Source organism: Leucoraja erinacea, chromosome 1, assembly GCF_028641065.1.
Source record: "Leucoraja erinacea ecotype New England chromosome 1, Leri_hhj_1, whole genome shotgun sequence".
Lineage (NCBI taxonomy): Eukaryota > Metazoa > Chordata > Chondrichthyes > Rajiformes > Rajidae > Leucoraja > Leucoraja erinaceus.
In genome coordinates, this window is record NC_073377.1 from 164,417,265 (window position 1) to 164,440,710 (window position 23,446).

The following is a 23,446-nucleotide window of genomic DNA, read 5'->3' on the forward strand; positions in this document are numbered from 1 at the left end:
ACAGAATAAACTGGAACAAAAGTGAAATTATGTCGATAAAACCGAAAGACTCAACACATCTCTTGAAATTCCCCTTTAAAATAGCCACAGAAAAATTTAAATATTTAGGAATTGAAATCACTAGAAATTATCACGGTATGTTTAATGCCAATTATAGCCCCTTACTTAAGAAACCAAATAGTCTAATTAAATTCTGGAAAACGCTTCCGATGTCTTTAATAGGTCAAATAAATGCTATAAAAATGATCTTTTTACCATAAATCCTATATTTATTTCAATCAATTCCAATATATCTTCCAAAAAAGTTTTTAAAAAAAGTAGACTCAGACATTACAAATTTTATATGGGATTACAAATCCCACAGAATACACCTTAGTGCACATCCTTAGTAAACCAAAAGAGATGGGTGGTCTAGCGCTCCCTAACTTTATGTACTATAATTGGGCAGTAAATATTAAAAATATGATTCACCTGCTGGACAACTCTGCCCAGCAGGTGGATTGGATTGTAATGGAGAGAGAGGACTGCGCTCTGAATACAGGAGCGACTCTCCTCTCACCAATGAATCTGAATAACAAACATTATAATAAAAATCCAATGATACATAGTACAATTAGAACTTGGAAACAAATAAAACAGAATCTAAAATTAAGAAATCTATCTCTTTTAATGTCAATAGTCAATAACCCGTCGTTTAAACCCTCAATTATAGATAAATCATTTACACAATGGGAAAGAATGGGAATCAAAACGCTCGGAGACTTGTATGAATTAGGAAAATTATTATCATTTCAACAATTCCACCGGAATATAATTTGAAAAATAATCAATATTTTAAATATCTTCAAATCCGTGACTATCTGAAAAAATACACAAAAGACTATCATAACATGCCCCCAGACTTATTGGATGAAGCCATGAAGACAAAGGCTGAATCAGCAAATCTAATATCATACTTATATAACATTATTTTAAATATAGAAATACCTACAACCGATGGTATTAAAAGAGACTGGGAACAAGAACTAGCTATAAAAATTTCAAAAGAGAGCTGGGATAAACACTTACTATATGTGCATAAATGCTCGATCAACGTACGACATATAAAACATTCCATAGACTATATTATTCAAAAACTAAAATAAATAAACTTTTCCCCAATGTTTCACCCATTTGTGATAAATGTCAGTCACAAGAAGCTAACATAGCACACTCTTTTGTTTTCTGTATAAAAATTCAAAAATTCTGGAACGAAATATTTGAAATCTTCACAAAATTATTTAAAATAAAACTTGTACCAAAAGCAGAATGGATCATTTTTGGAATATCGGAAGGTAACCCCGAATTAAATGTGTTTCAAAAGAACTTACTTAATTACGGGCTAATAATGGGAAAAAAGCTTATACTTAAATTTTGGAAAAATGCTCCAATACCAACAATAAAAATGTGGATTTCAAACATGTTCGAAACACTACACTTGGAAGAGATGAGACTCCTCCTAGCAGTCAAAACAGACCACTTCCAAAATACGTGGTCTGCATTTACGGAACTATTACAAGCATACGGTGCAATAGTAATTTAAAATATAAATGGTACCAGGATCTGGTATAAAATAAATTTTTAATAAAAACATGGTTGGTATATCCTTTTTTGCGGAGTTTTGCGTTACAATAGAGCGATTGTTTTTCCTTTGTTCTTTTCTTTCAAAGGTCTTATTTCCTTTCTTTACTTCCTTTTCTAATTTCTTCCCTAAGGGGCTTTCTTCTCCCAACACTTTCCTGCACCTTCACGACTCTTGCTCACTTTCCTTACTTCTTTTATTTCTACCTTTTTTAAAGCTCAAAAAACGAAGTGGTACAACAAAATGTAATAAGATACATGTGATGTGTATTAATGTAATTTACTGTACTTCTAATAAAAATAAAAAAAGTAAAAAAAAAAGATTGGAGGCAGATTCCTGCTGAGGTCTACCATCTATTAGACTGACGAGAGACAATACAACTGGAAATATATCCAATCTCAAACCCGTTTCCTTTATTGTCCAGAGACAATGCAAGATTAATTAATGTCTTGCGCAGGTAGTCTAGTGAAAAGTCCAAGGGTCCAGGCATAAATAGGGTAACCAGTTAGAACCTTTTTCCCAGGATGCAAATATCAAGGACAAGAGAGCATAGCTTTTAAATGAGAGGGGCAAGGTTAAAGGAGATGTACGAGGTAGTGAGTGCCTGGAACACTCTGCTGGGGGTGGTGGCGGAGGCAGAGACGATAGTTGTATCTAAGAGAATATTGGACAGGCACATGAGGGAGTGCAGCGTAGGTTCACAAGGTTAATTCCCGGGATGGAGGGACCGGCATATGATGAAAGAATGGAGATTAAATAATTTTAGGACTCCATTATGTCAAGCAAAATAGATTCTACTTTCAGTGTTAATCAAGCTAGTTTGCAAAAATGGCATTGAAGATTTCAAAGTAGCCTTCAGAAATGCCACATATTGAATTTTACTTTCCTTGAATTGGCATGTTTTGCATTGTTATCTACTTATTTCTTGGTTTAATTTCATATTCCAAAATTAGATGATGCAGGGTGGATCTAGACCAGTAAGGTGTCGAATTATTTATTTACTTTATTTGCTTGGTTTTGCTGCGTGGTTCGTACTCGTGTTTTATGTCTTTTAATTTATTGTTTGGATTTTCGTATGTAATTTATGCGCCTCGTGATAGCTGTATGTTCTGTTGTTCTGCCTGTTTTATGATGTCTTGCTTATTTTCCTTTTCTGTACAGCACTTTGGTCAGCTTTGGTTGTTTTTTAAGGTGCTTAACAAATAAAGTTGTTATTATTATTATTATTATTATTATTATTATTATTATCTAAAAAAATAATGCCAAAACACGCGCATGAATTGAAATACGGCATCGACCTCTGTGACGATGTTTGGATGGAAATGTAGTGAAAATGAATCGCAGGGAAACTTTGCGGGGGGGAAATGTGCCCCTTTGGTGCGAAAATATGAACTTATAACAGGCACATGAATGGCACAGTTAGTACACCTCCTGCCTCGTGGACAGGAGGTGTACTTCACCTCCAATGTTGTATGTGTGCAGTTTGCATAGTTTTCCCGTGATTACACAAGTTTCTTTAAGGTGCTCTGATTTTCTCGCATATCCTAAAGATGTGCAGGTTAATTAGCCACTCTAACGTATTCCTAACAGTATAGGTAAGTGGCAGAACAGTGGGCAAGTTGAATTAAATGTAGGGAGAATGGATCACAGATAAAATTAGCAGGGACGTGTGATTGTTCTGTGGGCTGGCATGTTCTCAACAGACCAAATGGCCCTGTCGCACAGGAAAATATGGAAATAATTAAAAGAAGTGTAAGATTGCAGACACTCAACTTGCATCCATTTGTGGATAAAACCTTTGTCTTAATACGATGCAAAGATATTTTTTAAGAGAATTGAGCCTAAATCTACTCTGGTGAGAGCATCCACAATAATGCTGCATAACGGTGAGAATTAGAGGGCTGGAAATCATAAATCATGCTGAGATGGGAGTAATTTTGTTATTCTGTTAGATAATTGTTAATATTGAATCAATCGAGACTCACAAGACTGGTATCATTGCATTTATGTTGGTAAGAGTAAACACAAAGGGGGTCAAAAGCTTGTAAATAAATTTAAGATTAAAAAAAATGGTTATGATGTAACTAAATGACGAAACAGAATAGTTATTCCTGGTCGTATGTGTAATGTTGAAGCAACGAATTATGCTGTAAATATGGAAAAATGTGCCCCCTCTTTTTCTACCTGGCCATCTGTTTTAAATGAAGGTTGGGATTGTTAGATGATAGTGCTTGATGGCGGATCACTTGCGATTTCAAACAACTGCCCGCTTCACAGTCGTCTGACCGAACAACTGGCTTCTGAGAGACAAAAATGCTGGAAAAACTCAGCGGGTGAGGCAGCATCAATGGAGCGAAGGAAATAGGCAATGTTTCAGGTCGAGACCCTTCTTCAGAAAGTTTCTTCAGAAAGTTTTCGTCACCGACCTAAATTCAATCCAATTCAATTCCTATACTCAGTAGACAGTCTCCAAAATGGGTTGAACCCAAATCTCTGTGGGCTAACCAAGTTACTGTTAATCCTGTGAATTTAATCTTCTGGATCAGCCTACCATGGGGACTTTATCAAATAATTTGCTAAAATCCATATAGACAACATCCTCCACTCTACCCTCATTGATCATCTTCTTCACCTTCAAAAAAACGTCAATCAATTTAGTGAGACACGACCTGCCCCGTATAAACTATGCTGACTGCCCTTTATTAACACATTCTCTTCCAATGGGAGTTAATCCTATCCTAAACAATTCTCTCCACTAGCTTCCCTACCACTGATGTGAGGCTAATTCCCTGGCTATAATTCCCTGGATTCTCCGTACTTATCTTCTCACACAAAGGAATCGTCTCCAGTCCTCTGAGACTTCACTTATGGTTACTGAAGACACAAATATCTTTGTCAAAGCATCTACAATCTCCTCTTTTGCCGTCAACCACAAGGGATGAAGGCACTTTATTGCACTTCAGAAACCCCTACACCTCCACCTTAATCTCATATTGCCCTTGCATATTAATATTCTGCACACTGATTCCAATGTGCTGTATGTCTTTCTCATTGATGTAAACAGATGCGAAGTACTCCAAGTACAAATTCACTCTATCCTTGAGCAACCCTATCTTCTTCCTCCTAGCTCCCCTGTTTTTAGGTACACAAAAATGCTGGAGAAACTCAGCGGGTGCAGCAGCATCTATGGAGCGAAGGAAATAGGCAACGGTTTCGGGCTGAAACCCTTCTTCAGACTGATAGGGGTTGGCGGGGAGAAGGAAGGAAAAAAGGAGGAGCCCGAGGGCTGGGGGATGGGAGGAGACAGCTCGAGGGCTAAGGAAGGGGAGGAAACAGCAAGGGCTAACAAAACTGGGAGAATTCAATGCCCGCCGGATGCAGGCTCCCCAAGCGGAACACGTGCTGTTCCTCCAATTTCCGGTGTTGCTCACTCTGGCAATGGAGGAGACCCAGCACAGAGAGGTCGGATTGGGAATGGGAGGGGGAGTTGAAGTGCTGAGCCAGCGGAGGTCAGGTAGGTTCTTGCGGACCGAGCGGAGATGTTCGGCGAAACGATCTGTCCTGCGCTGAGGCCTATCGCGGAGCTGGTGGCCTCCAACTGTGACCAACCTCGAGGCTGCAGAGGCAGAGCCAGGACTCACCAACGCGAGACTGGCCGACTTCGGGGCTGTGGTTGCGGTGCGACTCGACTTCCAACCCGACTTTGGAGCCTCGGCCGCAGGCCAATGGACGACATCATCGGGAGCTCGCAGGTCACAGGTGGTGACCTGTTTTTCCGGAGCTCCCGCAACTACAGCTCCGTCCGCTGGACTGGAGGTCGGCAGCTTCAGTGGCTTCAACCGCCCCGGAACACGGAGTTTAAACCGGCCCGGATTCAGCCGCGGGACTTACTTACCATCACCCGGCAGGGTCGCAACATCGGAGGCTTGGATTGCCTCAGCGCAGAGGGAGAGCAAGGAGGGAAGAGACAATCACTTTGGGACTTTAAACTGTGTTGAGTGTTTGTTATTTATTCTATGTTATGACTGCAGGCTAAACCATTTTGTTGCACTGAAAAGTGCAATGACAATAAATTAAATCCAATCCAATCCAGCCTCCATGATACTCTAGAGCAAGGAATTCCAGATATTTGCCAGCATCAGGAGGAAGTTATGCATGTCAGTTCCACCCCCTAATCTTGTAAATATATCCATTATTTGAGATTCTTCCTCTATTGGAAGTATCTCAACATCTGCTGTCGGGTTCCTTAAAGATCCTATATGTTTTAACAAGATCACCCCATTCTTCTAAACGCCAAAGAATATAAATATATTCTTGAAGTGCTTGTGATAGAACAACCAGGAATTGGTCCACTACATCCCTTTGAACTGCCTACAATTGGTCTTGCAGAAGAAGCAAACTGGTTGCAATATAAAACTGAATGTTTCTTCGTTATGGAACTGTTTTGCACTACTAACATAATTTTCACACAGAGTACTTAATGAATTCAATTCTGGATTACCAGGCATTCAATCAACAACCTTACTATTTTGTTCACTGGTCAGGTGGGTTGGTTGGTATGCTGCAAGTAGCACATTTAGATTATTCGGAGGTGCAGAACTATACTGGCATCAAAAGTACATTGGATTGCTTCTGATGATGAGATTTACAGATTACATTGTTCAACATGCTATCAAAAGCCGAAAAAATGTGGACCAAGTCATTTATGTATATTGTTTGCCAATTTAAGATCAATTGCGGTCAACAAAGCATACATTGTAAAGATGTTGTAGATTAGTCTATAGCTATATCATTCCAGGATTCACAATATAACAGCATTGTGTATTCTGGCATCGCAGACAAAACCTTCTTCAATATATTGTAGATTCTGTATCCATCTTTTGTTAAAATATCTGAATACATCTATGAATTCATTAACACATCTGAAATGCTTTCGAAAGAGTTAAGGGCCTGTCCCACTGTGATTTTTTTCGGCGACTGCTGGTGTCATATCAGTGTCGCCAAAAGATTTTAAACATTTCAAAATCCAGCAGCGACAAAATGGTGCGACATTTGAAAAAACCGCGCCTCATACGTCATCAAGCCGCGTCACCGTCGCATCACGCCGTAAAAGTTTCGGTGACCTGATACGTCAGTCAATGATGCCGGCAGTCGCCAAAATAAATTGCCAAGTGGGTCAGGCCTTTTACTTCCTCATTCCATGTGGCAATCCAGAAGAATTAATGAAAACCCTGTCACTGGAATTTCTCTCAGAAGTATGAAATTGTCTTATTTTAGAAGTTGCCTGTCTAGTTAAGATTAAGACTTTACACAATATACATCCACAAACTAAGTTAATCGATAAATACATATAGTATAAATCACAATTAATCTAATCAGAATTCATTAAATGGACGGGAAAGTTACAGGAAGTGGAAAACAGATCGATTCAGCTGCGCTGCTACAGTTGGCAAGAGAGTCATTTTCTGTCTTGACACTTCAATTAAATACTTTTATATCACAACTACCATAAAATTGTATGTCAATTTCATTGCAAATTCTGTTATAACACAGGTTTGAACTTAGATTATTGCGCAATACCTGGGACAGGCACAGTTATTGCTTTCAATATATATGATGATTATATATCTGCGTTCTACTCTGCATTCCATCTGTCATGGTGTTATTTTTGGAAGGAATCTAAACAGGGAGTGGGCGGCTCTGACCTTTCCTCAATACTAAGATTTAATACTATCAGTAATTATTTAAATTTATTTACTTTCTTGTTCATGTTGATATTGCAAAAGGTCAAGGAGAAAAGAATGTAAACCATTTTTTTTTTAAATTGCTACAATATACATTCATTGATGTCAATGGCATTTTTTTGTTTAAATCTGGCAAATGGTATTTTAAGACGACAGGCTTTCAAGCTGGCGGACAAAACCTTCATTGCAGAAATAATTAAATCTTCAAACCAAAGATCTGAGAATTATTAAAGACTGGCTTTCCAATTATAATCACCCAGTACAAATATGCTGAAGGGGTAAACAATTGCTCAACAAAAACAAAACTGCATACTTGAAATAAATCTACACAAAATGTACTTAAAACATATTTGACACACTGATAAATTTATGTTCGCAGATATGTGTGCAATCCTGTCCTGTTTATGCAAAATTAACACTTCACAGGATGGATATTTTGCAACTTCATTTGCTCAATTAATTCTTCTACAGCTCACTTTTGTTTTCTCAACTAAGTTCAAACTTCATATAGAACTGTAAAATCTGGACTGTACAATATCAGTTCTTTGAAATGCTTTTGAATCGGGTACATGGAACAGCAGGTTTGTACCTACCCTAAACCTATTCCATGACTTAATAAAATAATGGCTAATGTGGATTCAAATTCCATCTACACGCCTTCAATCTGAGTTCCTTCACACAGCTAGAAAAATCTGGAAATTTCGGATTTAAACTTTAACTGTGCGAGAATCTGTTTTTTGAGAGAATATCTTCATAGGCGATCCCAGTGATATGGATGGAAGGAGGGAGGTGGTTTCAATCATAGATAGTAGGCTAGAGACACAGCCTAAAAATAGGCCCTTTGGCCTACCAGTGATAATTCATATACTAGTTCTATCCTACACACGAAGGACAATTTTCAGAAGCCAATTAACCTATAAACCTGCATGTCTTTCGGTTAATGGGAGGAAACTGTAGCATTCCAGAGAAAATCCATGCAATCATAGGGAGAACGTACAAACTCAGTACAGACAGCACCCGTCGTCACAATCAAACCCAGGTCTCTGGTGTTGTATGGTGCAAATCTACCGCATGAAGCTGCTTCATCAACACATACGTCGAGAATCGTATTTGGAAATAAAATCAATTTTGCATTGATTTATTTATTTTCTTCTGCATGATTTCTTTGAATGATTTGTGAATTCTGGAAGGGTGAATTTCCATACACCAAATGCCCATAACACAGGGTCACCTACACTAACATTTGCATGAAGAAGCGTTTCTTATCTACTCTTCTGAATGTTTTGGCTCCAATTTGAATATCAGTCTCTTTGAGGCAGACAAAATGTGTAGGAAGGAACTGCAGATGCTGGTTTACACCGAAGATGTACACAAAAAGCTGGAGTAACTTAATGAGCCAGGCAGCATCTCTGGAAAAAAGGAATATGTGATGTTTCAGGTTGTGCATAAGGGTCTTGCCCCAAAACGTTACCTATTCCTTTTCTCCAGAGATGCTGCCTGACCTGCTGACTTGAAGGAATGGGTCGAGACCCTTCTTCAGACTGGTTAGGGAGAAGTGAAAAAAGAGATATAGATGGTGATGTGGAGAGATAAAGAACAATGATTGAAAGGTATGCAAAAAAGTAACGATGATAAAGGAAACTTGTCGTAAGCTGTTTGTAGGGTGAAAATGAGAAGCTAGTGCGACATGAGTGGGGGAGGGATAGAGAGAGGGAATGTTGGGACTACCGGAAGTGAGAGAAATCAATATTCATATCACAGGGCTGTAAGCTGCCCAAGCGAAATATGAGATACCATTCCTCCAATTTGCATTTAGCCTCACTCCGATAATGGAGGAGACAGAAAGGTCTGTATAGGAATGGGAAGGAGAACTAATGTGTCCAGCAACCGGAAGATCATGTTGGTTCACGAGGGCTGAATGAAGATATTCCGCGAAACGATCGCCCAGTCTGCGTTTGGTCTCCACATCTTGAACAACGGATACAGTAGATGAGGTTGGAGGAGGTGCAAGTGAACCTCTGCCTAACCTGAAAGGACTGTCAGGGTACCTGGACAGAGTCGAGGGAGGAGGTATAGCAACAGGTGTTGCATCTTGCAGGGGAAGGTACCTGGGGAGAGAGTGGTTTGTGTGGAAAGGGATGAGTTAACCAGGGAGTTGCGGAAGGAATAGTCTCTGCGGAAGAAGGAAAGGGTGGAGATGGGAAAATGTGGCTAGTGGTGGGGTCCCATTGAAGGTGGCGGAAATTTCAGAGGATTATGTGTTGTATGTGACGGCTGATGAGGTGGAAGGTAAGGACTAGGGGGACTATGGGGAGGGGGAGCAAGGGAGTAGCTGTGGTGTACCCTATATCGCTAGGATTTTTTCACCACATTACTCACCATTCTCCTCCAAGACACCAAGTTTTGTTCTGACCAGTGAAATATGGAAAAAAGTTATGAAGGTTTAAAAAATCATGAGATCAGCAGATTGGTCTTCTCGTCTGTCAGTCACCATGAAGGTAATGCCCCTTCCTGCACGCGCTGGAGAATAAAGCCCCAGAGGCGGGGCTGAGCAAACAAGCTGTGCTAATTGAGTCCGCAAGAGTGTAGTTGGGAAAGCCGTTGTGTGGCTAATTGTAGGTTAATTGGCTCCGGCAAAAATTGTAAATCGTCCTTAGTGTGTAGGACAGTGCTAATTTGTGGGGTGATCGCTGGTCGGCGCAGACTCGGTGGGCCAAAAGGCCTATTTCCGTGCTGTACCTCTAAATTAAACATCAATTAATCAAATGCCTACAGTGAGTTTAATGTCAGTTGAAGAAAAATGTTTGTCAGTTGACAGGGGAAGCATCTCTGGTTTTGTCAATGAGGTTTCACTAGGAGGACAAGGAACACCAATCGATGTCTCATACAAAAGATGTTACATCCAATACAGCAGTGGTCCCTTAACATTGTAGTTGTTTGCTTAATATGAATAATGTTTGTAGTGGCAAGAGATTTAAAGATTATTGGATTCTGAGAAGTAAACAGCAAATAAATGTTGGCAATTAACATGTGTTTGTCTTTGGGAACAATCCTTCAGCTAGACAGAATAAGATTGGGTAACTCACCTGTCAATCAAGCCGGAAGCTCACATTCTCAGAACATAAAAGAGTGAATTTTGAAGATGTCTACTGAACAATACAACACAGTTGGGGTTCATATTATGAACAGATCAGGTAAGAAAAACAAGCTCACCTGTGAACATTTTTGTCACCATTTTACTTTGCCTCCTGGAAGAGCAGACAAGCATTAGCCACGGTGGGAAAAAGTCATGATGAGATGCTAGAAGCTCTGCAATAGTCCTTGTCAAGCCTGTTGGCCTTTGCTCTCCTTCAGCATAATTGCAGCCTTCGTCAATTGAGTCCACAACGATGAAGAGATTCTGCTGAGGTGGTTTTATTCCCAAAAGTGGCAAAAGCACACACCTTAAAGAAGGAAACATGAGACCGGTTACTCAAATCTCACACATCTTTGAAAATACAATTCCTTAAGGTAATGATACAAAAATAGATGTTAGCAAATTATAAGGATGAAACCTGGATAGGGAGAGAGGTAGATTAAGTGACCGGACAAGCGCATAGTTAACAAGTTGATTGACTACAATATAAAATATGAAAATTTGTGGCAATCAATTTTGGATGGAAAAACTCGAAGAAAAAGAATAAGACTATAAGACATTGACTGCACAAGGATCTGAGGGTCTTAGTGTAAGAAACATAGGTACAGCAATTACAAATGGTAATGGAATATTGGTCTTTATTACACAGGATATAAAGTATAAAAGCAGAAGGTTTTGAAGCAATGATACAGGGTAATGGTGTGCTGTACTTGGAATACCGCGTAAGTTTTAATCTCATATTTAAGAAAGAATAACGATTCGCTCCAATGAAGGTTAAGCAGATTTATAAACCTTAACAAGATTAACCCTCCACACACTGCAGTTTTTTATGGATATGAAGTGAGTGACCCGATTGAATCATATACAAATTGGTAAAGAGGATGCTGAGATGAAGTTTCCCCCATTTGGGTTACTTAGAACAAGAGCGTAGTTTCACACAACTTTATTAAAGTTACTTAGTTGAGGGATCCCTGTCGCCTATAAAGTAAAAAGTTGAACTTTCATAAGCTAGAGAAATTCTTTAAACATCATTTTGATATAAAACGTTTAAGTTTATAGGTTAAATTGTATCTCATTGGGAATATGTACTTACCCGACTGTAAATATTTTAATTATTTCATGTATACATGCAATATTTGGAAGTAATGACAACCAATGGTTGGAGTGTTTTTGGAGAAGCCAGTACATTAGTGTTTTCCCTGCTATAAAACTTTGTTCAACTGATTTGAGCATTCTTCACCAAAGGATTCAGTATTTTTGTAAATTCAATGTAAATAATGGGGCATTTGCAACTCCAACAGCAGGCCCACAGCTGCTCTAATGGACTCTACCTGGAATCCAGCAGCAAATATTGTTGTTCGTGAGCTACCCAGCTCTCAGGGACAAACATACCTATCCCCATTCAAATCAATGTGAGTCATTGGTGGCCACATACAAGTAGTCTTTTGTTATTGAAGTTAGCTTCAATGGTTTCAATCAACTGTAGTGCATGAAAATGTCTACAGTGCTTCAAATGTAATTTCCTTTACAATATTTTTCATTATTTTGCCATTTATTTTAGAAAAGGAAAATATGTCTCAAGACTTCGACATTTGCAGTCACACACAGTACACAAGTCTGGGGGGGGATGGCTTTGCTGGCTGTCAAAGGAGTTCTGTGAATGCAGTAGGGCACCTGTGTCAAGGAAGCCCCAGTACTGATCTGGGCATTTCAGAGAGAGCAGACTGGTTACCATATCATGCACATCCTATCAGTATATTTTATACAGCGCATCTGTAGAAGATCAAAATAATCCCTGTGGACCTGCGGAATCTTCTCAGTGGGGAGATCAGGAACCTTTTGTCATGGTGCCAGAATAACAAATTAACCCTTCACATCAGCAACATAAAAATTTGGGTGTGCACCCAAGGAAGCAGGGGGACGAACACACCCTGTCCTCATCAATAGAGCTGCTGCAGAGATGGTCACCAGCTTCAAGTTCCTCAGCATCCAATATCATAAGATACCTGGTCCCTTCACATTGTTGCAGTGATTAAGAAAGCACCCAAGAAAATAAAGACACTGATGTGCTTTCTTAATCATGGCATCAATGTGAAGGGACCAGGGTAGGTTGCTTCTCTACAGCAGCTCCGTTGATTGAGGCACGGTGTATTTACCCATCTGCTTCCTTTGGTCAACAACTACCCTTCCTGTCCTGCTGACGTAAAAGGCTATTTTTTTTTCCTTTTGCACCATAACAATAGTTCCTGATCTCCCTTTTGTATTCTGAAACATCATTGTTGCTGTTATCAATAATTAAGTAAAATATTCAGGTCTCACAGACCAATTATTTATGTTTAAGAAGGAACTGCACATGCTGGAAAATCGAAGGTACACAAAAAAGCTGGAGAAACTCAGCGGGTGCAGCAGCATCTATGGAGCGAAGGAAATAGGCTCCATAGATGCTGCTGCACCCGCTGAGTTTCTCCAGCTTTTTTGTGTACGACCAATTAATTATGTTAGTTTTATATTACAATGGTGGTTCCAAAAGGTGTTAGCACTCTACTCTTTATTCCTTCTATAGTGTTTTCCTTCTGAAATTCTATAGAACTACTGGTCCTGTCATGAGGTCTGGCAAATCAATTTTCTCTTCCTCAGCAGCAAACAGGTAAACTCAGATAAAACTACTTGAGAAATGTAAACAAGCTTACAACTGATTAACACTATGTTATGACTATGTTAGTGCAAACATCCTGCAAACTACATTTAAGTACACATGAACTATCTTGTTTAAAGCCGTTAACATGACTCGACAGACAATAGTGGACTGCTCGACTGCATTACAATCATATCATACCATTCTGTCCTTTATCCTCAACATATCTACTATCAAAATTAATCCCCAGGATTTCTATATAGATCTAACCTCGTAGATCTGAATAAGGATCTCAACCCGAAACATTACCCATTCCTTCTCTCCAGATTTGCTGCCTGTCCCGCTGAGTTACTCCAGCATTTTGTATCCAGCCTCCAATTGTCCATTTTTGGTTTGATAATGATATTTAATTCAAAAAGAACATTTGAAATAAAGATTATAAAGAAATGAAGAAAAGAACAATTATTAATTCACTATATGGCCACAGTAATTACCTCAATTAATATTACAGTGCCACCAACAGGGAAACTACTCAACTGCTGCTTTAGAAATGTCTTAAACATTTAACAATTTATTGAAGAATATACCAAAAAACTGCAGATGCTGGGAATCTGAAACAAAATGCTTTAAATACACAACATCACAAGTGACATCCATAGAAGGAGAAACAGTTAACATTTCAGATATGGATTTTTGTCAAAACATCTCCAGTTCTTGGAAAGGGTGCTGGACCCTTCTACCAAAAGAACGACCCAGCTTTCAACATTTTCTATTTTTCTTTAATCATCTGTTGACTAAAGTCATTGTCACCAGTTCTATTTTTCAGTTCTCTATGTGGACAACAGTATTAAATTCAGCAAGAAAGTTGCAACGAGATAAAGGATTGGCTACAAACGTAATACATGGTGGATTAAGTGTAGGGCAACATGTAAATACAACCAATACTCTTTCTGCATATGTGTTTTTCAAATAGTTACTGGTAAATCATTTGAAAGCCTGGGCTATTTTTAATTGTATGCCAAATGTCCTCAGGAATAATTACTTGCACTTATTTTGCTCATCAAAAGGAAATAAACTAAATTGTTGAAAATGTGAACATGTGTGACATTTTGGATGCACCCACAGAATACATCACAATAAATTCATAACCAAGGATCACAGTTTAAGAATAAGGGGTAAGCCATTTAGGACTGAGATGAGGAAAAACGTTTTCACCCAGAGAGTTGTGAATCTGTGGCATTCTCTGCCACAGAAGGCAGCGGAGGTCAATTCACTGGATGTTTTCAAGAGAGAGTTAGATCTAGCTCTTAGGGCTAAGGGAATCAAGGGATATGGGGGAAAAACACAGAACATGGTCCTGATTTTGGATGATCAGCCATGATTATATTGAATGGCGGCGCTGGGTCAAAGGGCCAAATGGCCTACTCATGTTTCTAATGGTATCATGCTGCATTAGGGTTAGCATTCTGTTCAAACTGGACAAAATCCTCCGGATTTTCAAGAGGCAAGCATCTGAAAAAGCAGCCCACTAGTCAGATTTTATTTTTGTTGCACTTCAGCTCAAAATATTTAATAATCACAAATTACCAGAAGTGATAGAAAAAAGTTATAAAGGCACCTGGGATATTTTATGCAATTGAGGAAATTGAGAGTGTCTCCGAGGATCCTCCAGTGCTTCTACACAGCGGCGGTGGAAAGCATCTTGTCCAGGAACATTACCATCTTGCTCTACCAAGGACAAGAAGGCTCTGCAGAGAGTAGTGCGTTCGGCCGAACGTACTATGGGAACTTCACTTGCCCCCCTGCAGGAACTATACATCAGGAGGTGCAACTCCACAGCCAACAATATCATGAGAGACCCCTTCCACCCCTGCAACAGACTGTTCCAGCTGCTATCCGTTGCCATACGGTGAGAACGGAGAGGTTGAGAAGGAGTTTCTTCCCAGAGGCCATTCGGACTGTAAACGCCTATCTCACCAGGGACTAACTCTACTGAACGTTTTTCCTTCCATTATTTATTATGTAAAAGAATATGTGTGTTATGATTGTGTTTATAGTTTGTTTGGTTGTTTGTCTTTTGCACAAAAGTCCGCGAGCATTGCCACTTTCATTTCACTGCACATCTCTTATGTGTATGTGACAAATAAACTTGACGACTAGTTTAATCAATGAACATTAATGACAGAGATTGAAACAAGAACAGGAAAGGAAAAAGTTATAAAAAGAATCAAGCCCAGTGGTTTTCTTTAAAAGGAACAATTAGATGGAGAAAAGAACAAAGGCAAGATGGAAAAAGTAAGAATTGCGACATTTTCCACCTCTCAAATCTCATTTGTTCAATTTCTGGGCCAAATCTCATTTATTTAGATCCTGGCTATGAAAGATTTAGAGGGATGTGGGGCAAAACAGGGAGGTGGGACGCATAGATGGAGCGTCTTGGTTGGCATGAGCGAGTTGGGCCGAAAGGCCTGGTTCTGTGCTGTATGACACAGTAGACACATAAATATAATCATTACAAGGATTCTTATATCATTAAATACCAACTATTTTATTTGCAAGGAATTCTATAGTTTATCATTGTCACATATCGAAACATACAGTGAAAAGCATTTGTTTGTGTATTATTCAGTGAAAAACTCTATATATGTTTACAAGCAGGATGTCCACAGTGTACAGGTATGGGATACAACAAGAGTTCAAAAGTCTCCAATGAGGTAGCTGGGGGGGGGTTGCCTGATATCAGCTGGGAAGAAACTGTCCCTGAATCTAGAAGTATGCGTTCTTAAACATCTGTCCCTCTTGCCTGATGGGAGAGGGAAGAGGGAGTGACCGGTGTGAGACTGGCCCTTGATTATGCCCATGGCCTTGGCGAGGCAGCGTGAAGAGTAGATAGTCAATGGAATGGAGGTTGGTTTGTGTGATGGTTTAGGCTGCATGCACAATTCTCTGCAATTTCTTGCGGTCTTGGATGGAGCTGTTCCCAAACTGAATCGTCCACAAATAAGCCATTTAGGAAGGAAATGAGGAAACACTTTTTCACACAGGGAGTTGCGAGTCTGTGAAATTCTCTGCGTCAGAGGGCAGTGGAGGCCGTATCACTGGAAACTTTCAAGAGAGAGCGAGGTAGGGCTCTTGAAAGATAACAGAGTCAGAGGATATGGGGAGAAGGTAGGAATAGGGTACTGATTGTGGATGATCAGCCATTGAATAGCGGTGCTGGCTTGAAGAGCCGTATGACCCATCCTGCACCTATTGTCTAATCGTTGTGATGCACCCCGATAAAATCAATGGAGCTGTCAATGTTCCAATTTTCAGGAGGCCCACAGTAAAGTGATACACATTGTCCAGCAATTTGGAGCATTTTGCAGTTCCTCTCCAACACATTTTTGTGAGTTTTTTTGTATGCGAACAATAGCGTGTGGATTAAACTGACTACCATTTTCACCTGAAGATGATATCTCAATATATCCATGACTTTTGTAAATTAAAACAGCCGACCCACAAAGATTCATTTGAAAACTTACAATTTAAACTCCACGTTGGATGAATTATGCCAGACGATGCTGAAAAAACAATAAGCCTTGCAATATGACTTGTGGTTGGAGCAACATTCATCTGGCAGCATGCACAAAGCTTCACTGAGAAGTTTAAAAACGTGCAAAAATTCTCACATGTCACAATAAAACAATTGTTTTGAATTATATATCTGCCATTTAGTTCTATAAAGTCTTTCCACCAAAATTAAAACTGACAACCCAGCAAATGATTCCCACCCACCCAGCTACCCATATCACACAAAGCACTTCTTGTATACCTGACCATGCCCCAATCTAATACATCATTTTTGCCTGCCACCCCTCCACCCAGTCATCAAATCAATTTTGCCCTCAAAGTGCAGCAGCACCATCCTCTCAGGCAAGGAAAAGAACGGATAATTAGGTTATTTGGAAGAGAATGGAATAATTAGAGCCAGTCAGCATGATTTTGTCTGTGAACAATTCCGTTTTTTGAAAAGGTGGATGCCTGTATGAACCTCTAAACCTCTTCACCATTCTACTGATTTGTATCTTCTAATACAGAGCTTCCATACCCAGACAAACAAATGTACTCACACACATCCTTTTGTGTGTAAACAGCTGGTGTGGCAAATTTTCTCACATGTCAGATACCGAGAAAACCTGCACGAGGTGCTTTTGGAGATTTGGGGGTGGGGGTGAGGGTGGTGATGAGAACATCACATTCTTTTAGATACATCAAAAAAGATTTTTCCATTTATTTGATTTAGGCTCAATATATTTTCAACTAATTTATATACAGTAATTATAAAAATAGTGTTTGTCTGCAATGCCGCAAATAAGATGTTTTGGTTAGATAAGTAGAGGGCGTGTGGCTTTCTGATGAAACTAATGTTATGGTTATCTTTTGTGACAATATGATTCTTCATCTATACATCGGCTTGAATATCAATTCTAACCTCCTTCTACGAGTGCACGAGTCATTATTATATCCCATTTTAACTATGGAACTTCCTCTCTGGGGATGACCTACTCAGTATTTCCAATGGCTCTATAGCATGCTTCTTTAATGTGTTTTTTTTGTTCTTAGTGTGGAGAATGATGACTTTCGGAGAAAATAACAAATCTGCTGGATATAAAAGAAAAAATAATCATGCCATCCACATGATATGCTGAGATTCATTTATCTTGTCATTTATTAATATCCAATGACCCACTTTGTGAGGCTGGTCTCTTCACCTAAGTCAAGGATAGGCCAGAGATATTACAAGAAGATCCTTGTTATCAAAGGCGTGTATAAATGAATGAAGACAGTTCTTTCAGTAACTAGATTGCATATATTTCTCACATAAGCCAACTGACTGGGATTGTTTAACCATGGGACACTTTTACCCTGAAAAAAAATACTATTGTGGTGGTAAAATGGATTCATACACTAAAGCATCTGATTATATTTTCCCTTCAATTTGTATGGTCATTACAAATGCATATTTTGTGTAAATTACCTTTAGGGGGGGTTCCCTCCACAATCAAATCACTGCATTTATTTAATGTTTGCTTGGTTAATTCATTAAAAATGCGTCTGTCCTCCCTAGGAAACAGGATGAAGTGATAGAAATGATTATGAAAAGGTTATCTGGAGAAATGTTAGAATGTAATTTTCTACCAGAGAGCATTCACTGCCATTTTTAAGAAATAGAAATTGTACAAATAGAAGGATCAAAAGCTTAGTGCTAATAGAGCAGGACGAAAATGGATGGAGGAGGCTCATTTATGGTATAAATCATACCCAGTTGGGTCAATGAACTTTCTGTGCAATAAACCATGTGTAATTCAATATAAAACAGCGATCTTCATTGAAGTACGAGTCTTTTTACAATATTGGAGAAATATTGAGGAACAAGATTATTATTCAGGTTTTTACAACATTACACTGTACTTCACAAACATCTATCCATCATGTGAAACCTTACGAATAACAGTTATAAATTAGATTACTTCAAGACCGAAAGTCAAAAACTTTTTTCATAACAGACAACTTTTCATCTTTTTACCACCATTTTGGACACCAAAAATGTGACATTAAAAACTCTGCCACATTTAGTCATGAACTTCATATGGCCCCTCATACATATACATTTTGTTAATGATCTAAGGAAATATATTCATCAATACCAGGAGAAAAATACAGTAGCATGACTGGTATTCCGCCTAGCAAAGATCCCGTAATGGTCGTTGTGCTTGGTGTCCGTTGGTATCCTATGGTAGTAGTAATTTTTGGCCGAGTTAATTATTTTTTCTTATTTTCCAATTTAATATATCAAAAACATCATGGTGTCAAAAACGCAACGACCGTTTAGGATATATTTTCCGACTTAAAATCAATTATAAAAAAATGTTGGACATAAATTGGTCATCAAAACTAAAAAAGACAAAAAAAAACAAGCCAATCTTCAATTTGGCAATACACTGTCTCTTGTTTCCCTTTCGTACAGACCAAGTCGCTAACTTCATTCCTTCGTGTCAACTTCCAGAAGCTCCATAACGATCATTACGGAGACATTTTACTCACTAAAAAATCATCCCAAATCAAAGCTTCTGACGAATCATCAGGCATCGAAAGAGGTCAAATCCATAAGGTAATGCACCGTTTAAATCACATTGGTGAAAATGTTTAGTTTTCGCTTATAATGTAACATTTGTTTTCTGGGATACCAAACCTTTGAGTGTCCATCACAACGTGCATTTGTGTGTATGATGTGTGTCGGGAAAGGAATAAGAAATATGTGTCGGTGGATACCACGCGACAACAGTTACACAAAATGTATTTGTGTATTCTGATGCTATTTTCGGAAACATGCCATCAATATGCTATCTTTTCTTATATTTTTTTGTTGATACTATGTTAGGGATGAACCCGATAAAATGCGTGTTAACTTTTTTGAAGGAATTTGAAATTTGACTCCCTTTGACACATTATTGCGTGCAGTATTGTAAAAATACAGGGTATGCTAACATACTAGCAGGATAAAATATCAAACTACAAGATCTCTTTTTAATATGGTTTGCCATACATATAATAAGCACTTAAGAAGTCCATTGTTATGACTTACATTTAGTATTTTGATGAATATCCTGACCACCTAAGGGTGCATTGATCAGGGTGTGGATTTAACAGAACATGAACCATGTAAAAGTATATACGGAGACAGATCATGATCATAAATGCCTATTTGGTTTGGAAGCATGTTGGTTACATGACTCGCATTTCCAAATAACAGTGAAACCCATCAATACCAAAGATAATACCAGGATTTAGCTGCATATCCATGCAGAAGTTCTGGGTTCAGCACAGCTGTCAGTTTAAATTGACAGAGACATCTTCTGACCAACTGCCTGTGCTGTTTTAGTGGACTTCACATGGCATCCAATAGGGTGATGTGACCTTCCAGAGTTCACAACTCTCAGGCTGGAACATTATGACTGAGCCTGTGGAACCTCTGTCGCACCTGTATCTCCTCCAACCTCATCTACTGCATCCGCTGCTCTAGATGTCAGCTGATCTACATCGGTGAGACCAAACGGAGGTTAGGCGATCGTTTCGCCGAACACCTCCATGGCCAGAGTGAGCAACACGGAAATTGGAGGAACAGCACCATATATTCCGTTGGGGAGTCTGCAGCCTGCGGGCTTGAACATTGAATTCTCCCAATTTTGTTAGCTCCTGCTGTCTCCTCCCCTTCCTTAGCCCTCGAGCTGTCTCCTCCCATCCCCCAGCCCTCGGGCTCCTCCTCCACCTTTTTCCTTCCATCTCCCCGCCACCCCCATCAGTCTGAAGAAGGGTTTCGGCCCGAAACGTTGCCTATTTCCTTCGCTCCATAAATGGTGCTGCACCCGCTGAGTTTCTCCAGCTTTTTTGTGTACCTTCGATTTTCCAGCATCTGCAGTTCCTTCTTGAACACTTCTAAGTTTCCATGTTTAATCCCATTTGAAAGAATTGAAAACAGAAATTTGGTAAATAAAAACTCTGCAGGTCAGAATGCATATGTCTGACTTGCTCAGTGTTTCCAAAATTTGTTTATTTCAGATTTCTTGATTTTTGAAAACTTGATTTTTTATTCTATTAATATGAATTGTGGACATCAGCTCCCGAGAAAGGTGTTTACATTTTTATCATTTATTTTAACTCGTTTTAATGATCTTCATCCTTTTTTCATGTTTTGTTTTTCTTTTTGGCTTTGCAATGGAATAGACTGTTTCAGTTGCGAGAACTGGGCTGAATTTGATTCCTTGAAGTAGAGACGATGGAGAGGAGATCAGAAAAGATTAAGAGCTGTACAAAATTATGAGGGACATACGCAGGGTGGATAGAGTAAATGTTTTCTCCATAGCAGAGATAGCTGAAAGAGGGCATTGGTTAAATATAAGGAGCGAAAGAGTTAGAGGGAATCTGAGAAAGTAAAAATCAGCATTCTGCAGCACACTGCTTGATAAAGTGGTAGAGCAGAGATTCACATAACACTTCTGTATCTAAAAGTATATGAATTGCCAAGGCAAAGAAGGTTCTGGACCAACTACTGGTAAATTAGATTAATGTAGATGGGTGCTTGGTGATTTCCAGCGAAAGTTGCATTTCTTGCACAGGCAGTCCCTGCGCCAGTTAACAAGTTGCTCGCTAAAGTTCCAATAAGGGTTAGTTCGGAGCCCACCCGTGGGGCCGAGGCACTGTATGATCAGCATGCTGGTTATATTTGGGTGTGGCGGCTCCCAAGGATGCCCTTACGCTGGACGCCTCGGAGTTGGCGGTTGGTGCCATGCTGGAACTGATGGACGGGGGTTGGCGGCCCCTGGCCTTCTTCAGCCAACACCTCAACCACGCCCAGACGAAGTACAGCGCTTTCGACGGCGAGCTCCTGGCTCTGTGCCTGGCGGTGCGCCACTTCTGCTACTTCCTGAAGGGCCACCCATTCACCGTTTACACAGACCACAAGCCGCTCACATTTTCCCTGGCAAAGGTTTCCGACCCCTGGTCCGCACGACAGCAGCGGCAGTTGGCGTACATCTCGGAATACACCACCTCCATCTGCTTCATCGAGGGGAAGGAGAACCGGGTGGCCGACGCGTTGTTCCGCCCCACCGTTGACGTTGTTTTCGTAGTGGCGCCCGGCATTGACTATTCTGCCCTGCCTCTAGAGGAGCAACAATCCTGTGTGATGTGTCGTCCTGTCAGCCGAGCCCCATCGTCCCTGTTGCATGGCGCCGGAGGGTTTTCAATATGATCCACGGACTGGCTCACCCATCCATCAGGGCGACGACGGCCCTTGTGGCTGCTTGGTTCATGTGACACTGCCTGCACCTGCATTCCGTGCCAGACGCCAAAAATCCAGCACCATGTCCGAGCTCCCCTCTAGGAGTTCGGTCTACCACACCGGCGTTTCGACCACCTCCACGTGGACATTATGGGGCCACTCCCGCAGTCCCAGGTCATCACCCATCTCCTACGATGGTAGACCACTTCATGCAGTGGCCGGAGGCCATACCTCAACGACTACATGCGCTCGTGCTTTGTCCGCACACTGGATTACTCACTTTGAGGTGCCGGTGGACATCTCCTCGGACCAGGGGCCATATTTCACCTCTGAGCTGTGGTCGGCCATGGCTCACTTGTTGGGTGTTCGGCTGCACCACACCACTATCACCCGCAGGCAAACGACCTGGTGGAGAGGTTCCACCGGCAACTCAAGGCAGCGCTGAAGGTGCGATTCTCTCCGGCCCGTATTGGATGGACGAACTGCCGTGGGTCTTGCTGGGCATCCAAACTGCACCTAAGGAGGACTTGGTCTCATCCTCAGCGGAGCTCGTTTACGGGTAGCTAATCGCGGTGTCTGGGGAGTTTGTGCCGTCAGTGCCGGGGCAGCAGGGAATGCCGTCATCCACTCTACAGGCTCGTGCCCGTGCTGACGTCCCATCATGGGACATTCCGCCCACACGTATCATCGGCCCTCCAGGACTGCCCCAATCTATGAAGGCCCGTCCAGGGTGCTGGAGCACGGATAGGCAACCTTTGTGTTGGACATGGGGGGCCGGCTGGGGGCCGGCCGGAGGCCGTGTCGATTGACCGGTTAAAGCCGGCACATTTGGACATTGACCAGCCGGTGGTTGCCAGTCGGGTAGTACGCCCGCCGGTGCGTTTTGTGCCTCCTGTTCTAGCGGGGGGGGGGTCCTGTGACGGCTCCCAAGGGTCGGGCCATTTCCACTATCGAATCCCTCGGCATGGGAATGGATGAGTCCGGGGGCGGCAAGAAAATAGACCACGACCGCGACCCCACGGAGCAGCACAAAGCATAAAGCACTCACTGAAATGAAGGTCTGATAACCAAAGATAACACACAGCAGATCCAATGTTTATCTCCATTGACCCATGACCTGGGCATGCGTAGTCGGAATACCAAACTCGCTTATAATGAAAACCTCCCAAACACCTGTCCGACAGATCAGAAACACTCTACAGCAGTCGGGTGTGGATATGTCAATGACCACGTTCTGCAGAAGACTTCATGAACAGAAATACAGAGGCTACACTGCAAGATGCAAACCACTGGTTAGCCGCAATAATAGGATGGCCGGATTACACTTTGCCAAGAAGTACTTAAAAGAGCAACCACAGTTCTGGAAAAAGGTCGTGTACAGATGAGACGAAGATTAACTTATATCAGAGTGATGGCAAGAGCAAAGTACGAAGGAGAGAAGGAACTGCCCAAGATCCAAAGCATGCCACCTCACCTGTGAGATACG

At 40.7% G+C, this 23,446-nt stretch overlaps 1 protein-coding gene across 1 annotated transcript in view; it reads right to left on the reverse strand.

Annotated features, from left to right (window-relative positions):
• The window catches only part of ankrd50 (ankyrin repeat domain 50), an 84,812-nt gene that overhangs the window by 32,196 nt on the left and 29,170 nt on the right, over positions 1-23,446 (reverse strand). The window contains exon 2 of the mRNA XM_055647457.1: positions 10,579-10,808. Coding sequence (XP_055503432.1) covers positions 10,579-10,808 — 230 coding nt within the window. The remainder of the gene's footprint in view (positions 1-10,578; positions 10,809-23,446) is intronic.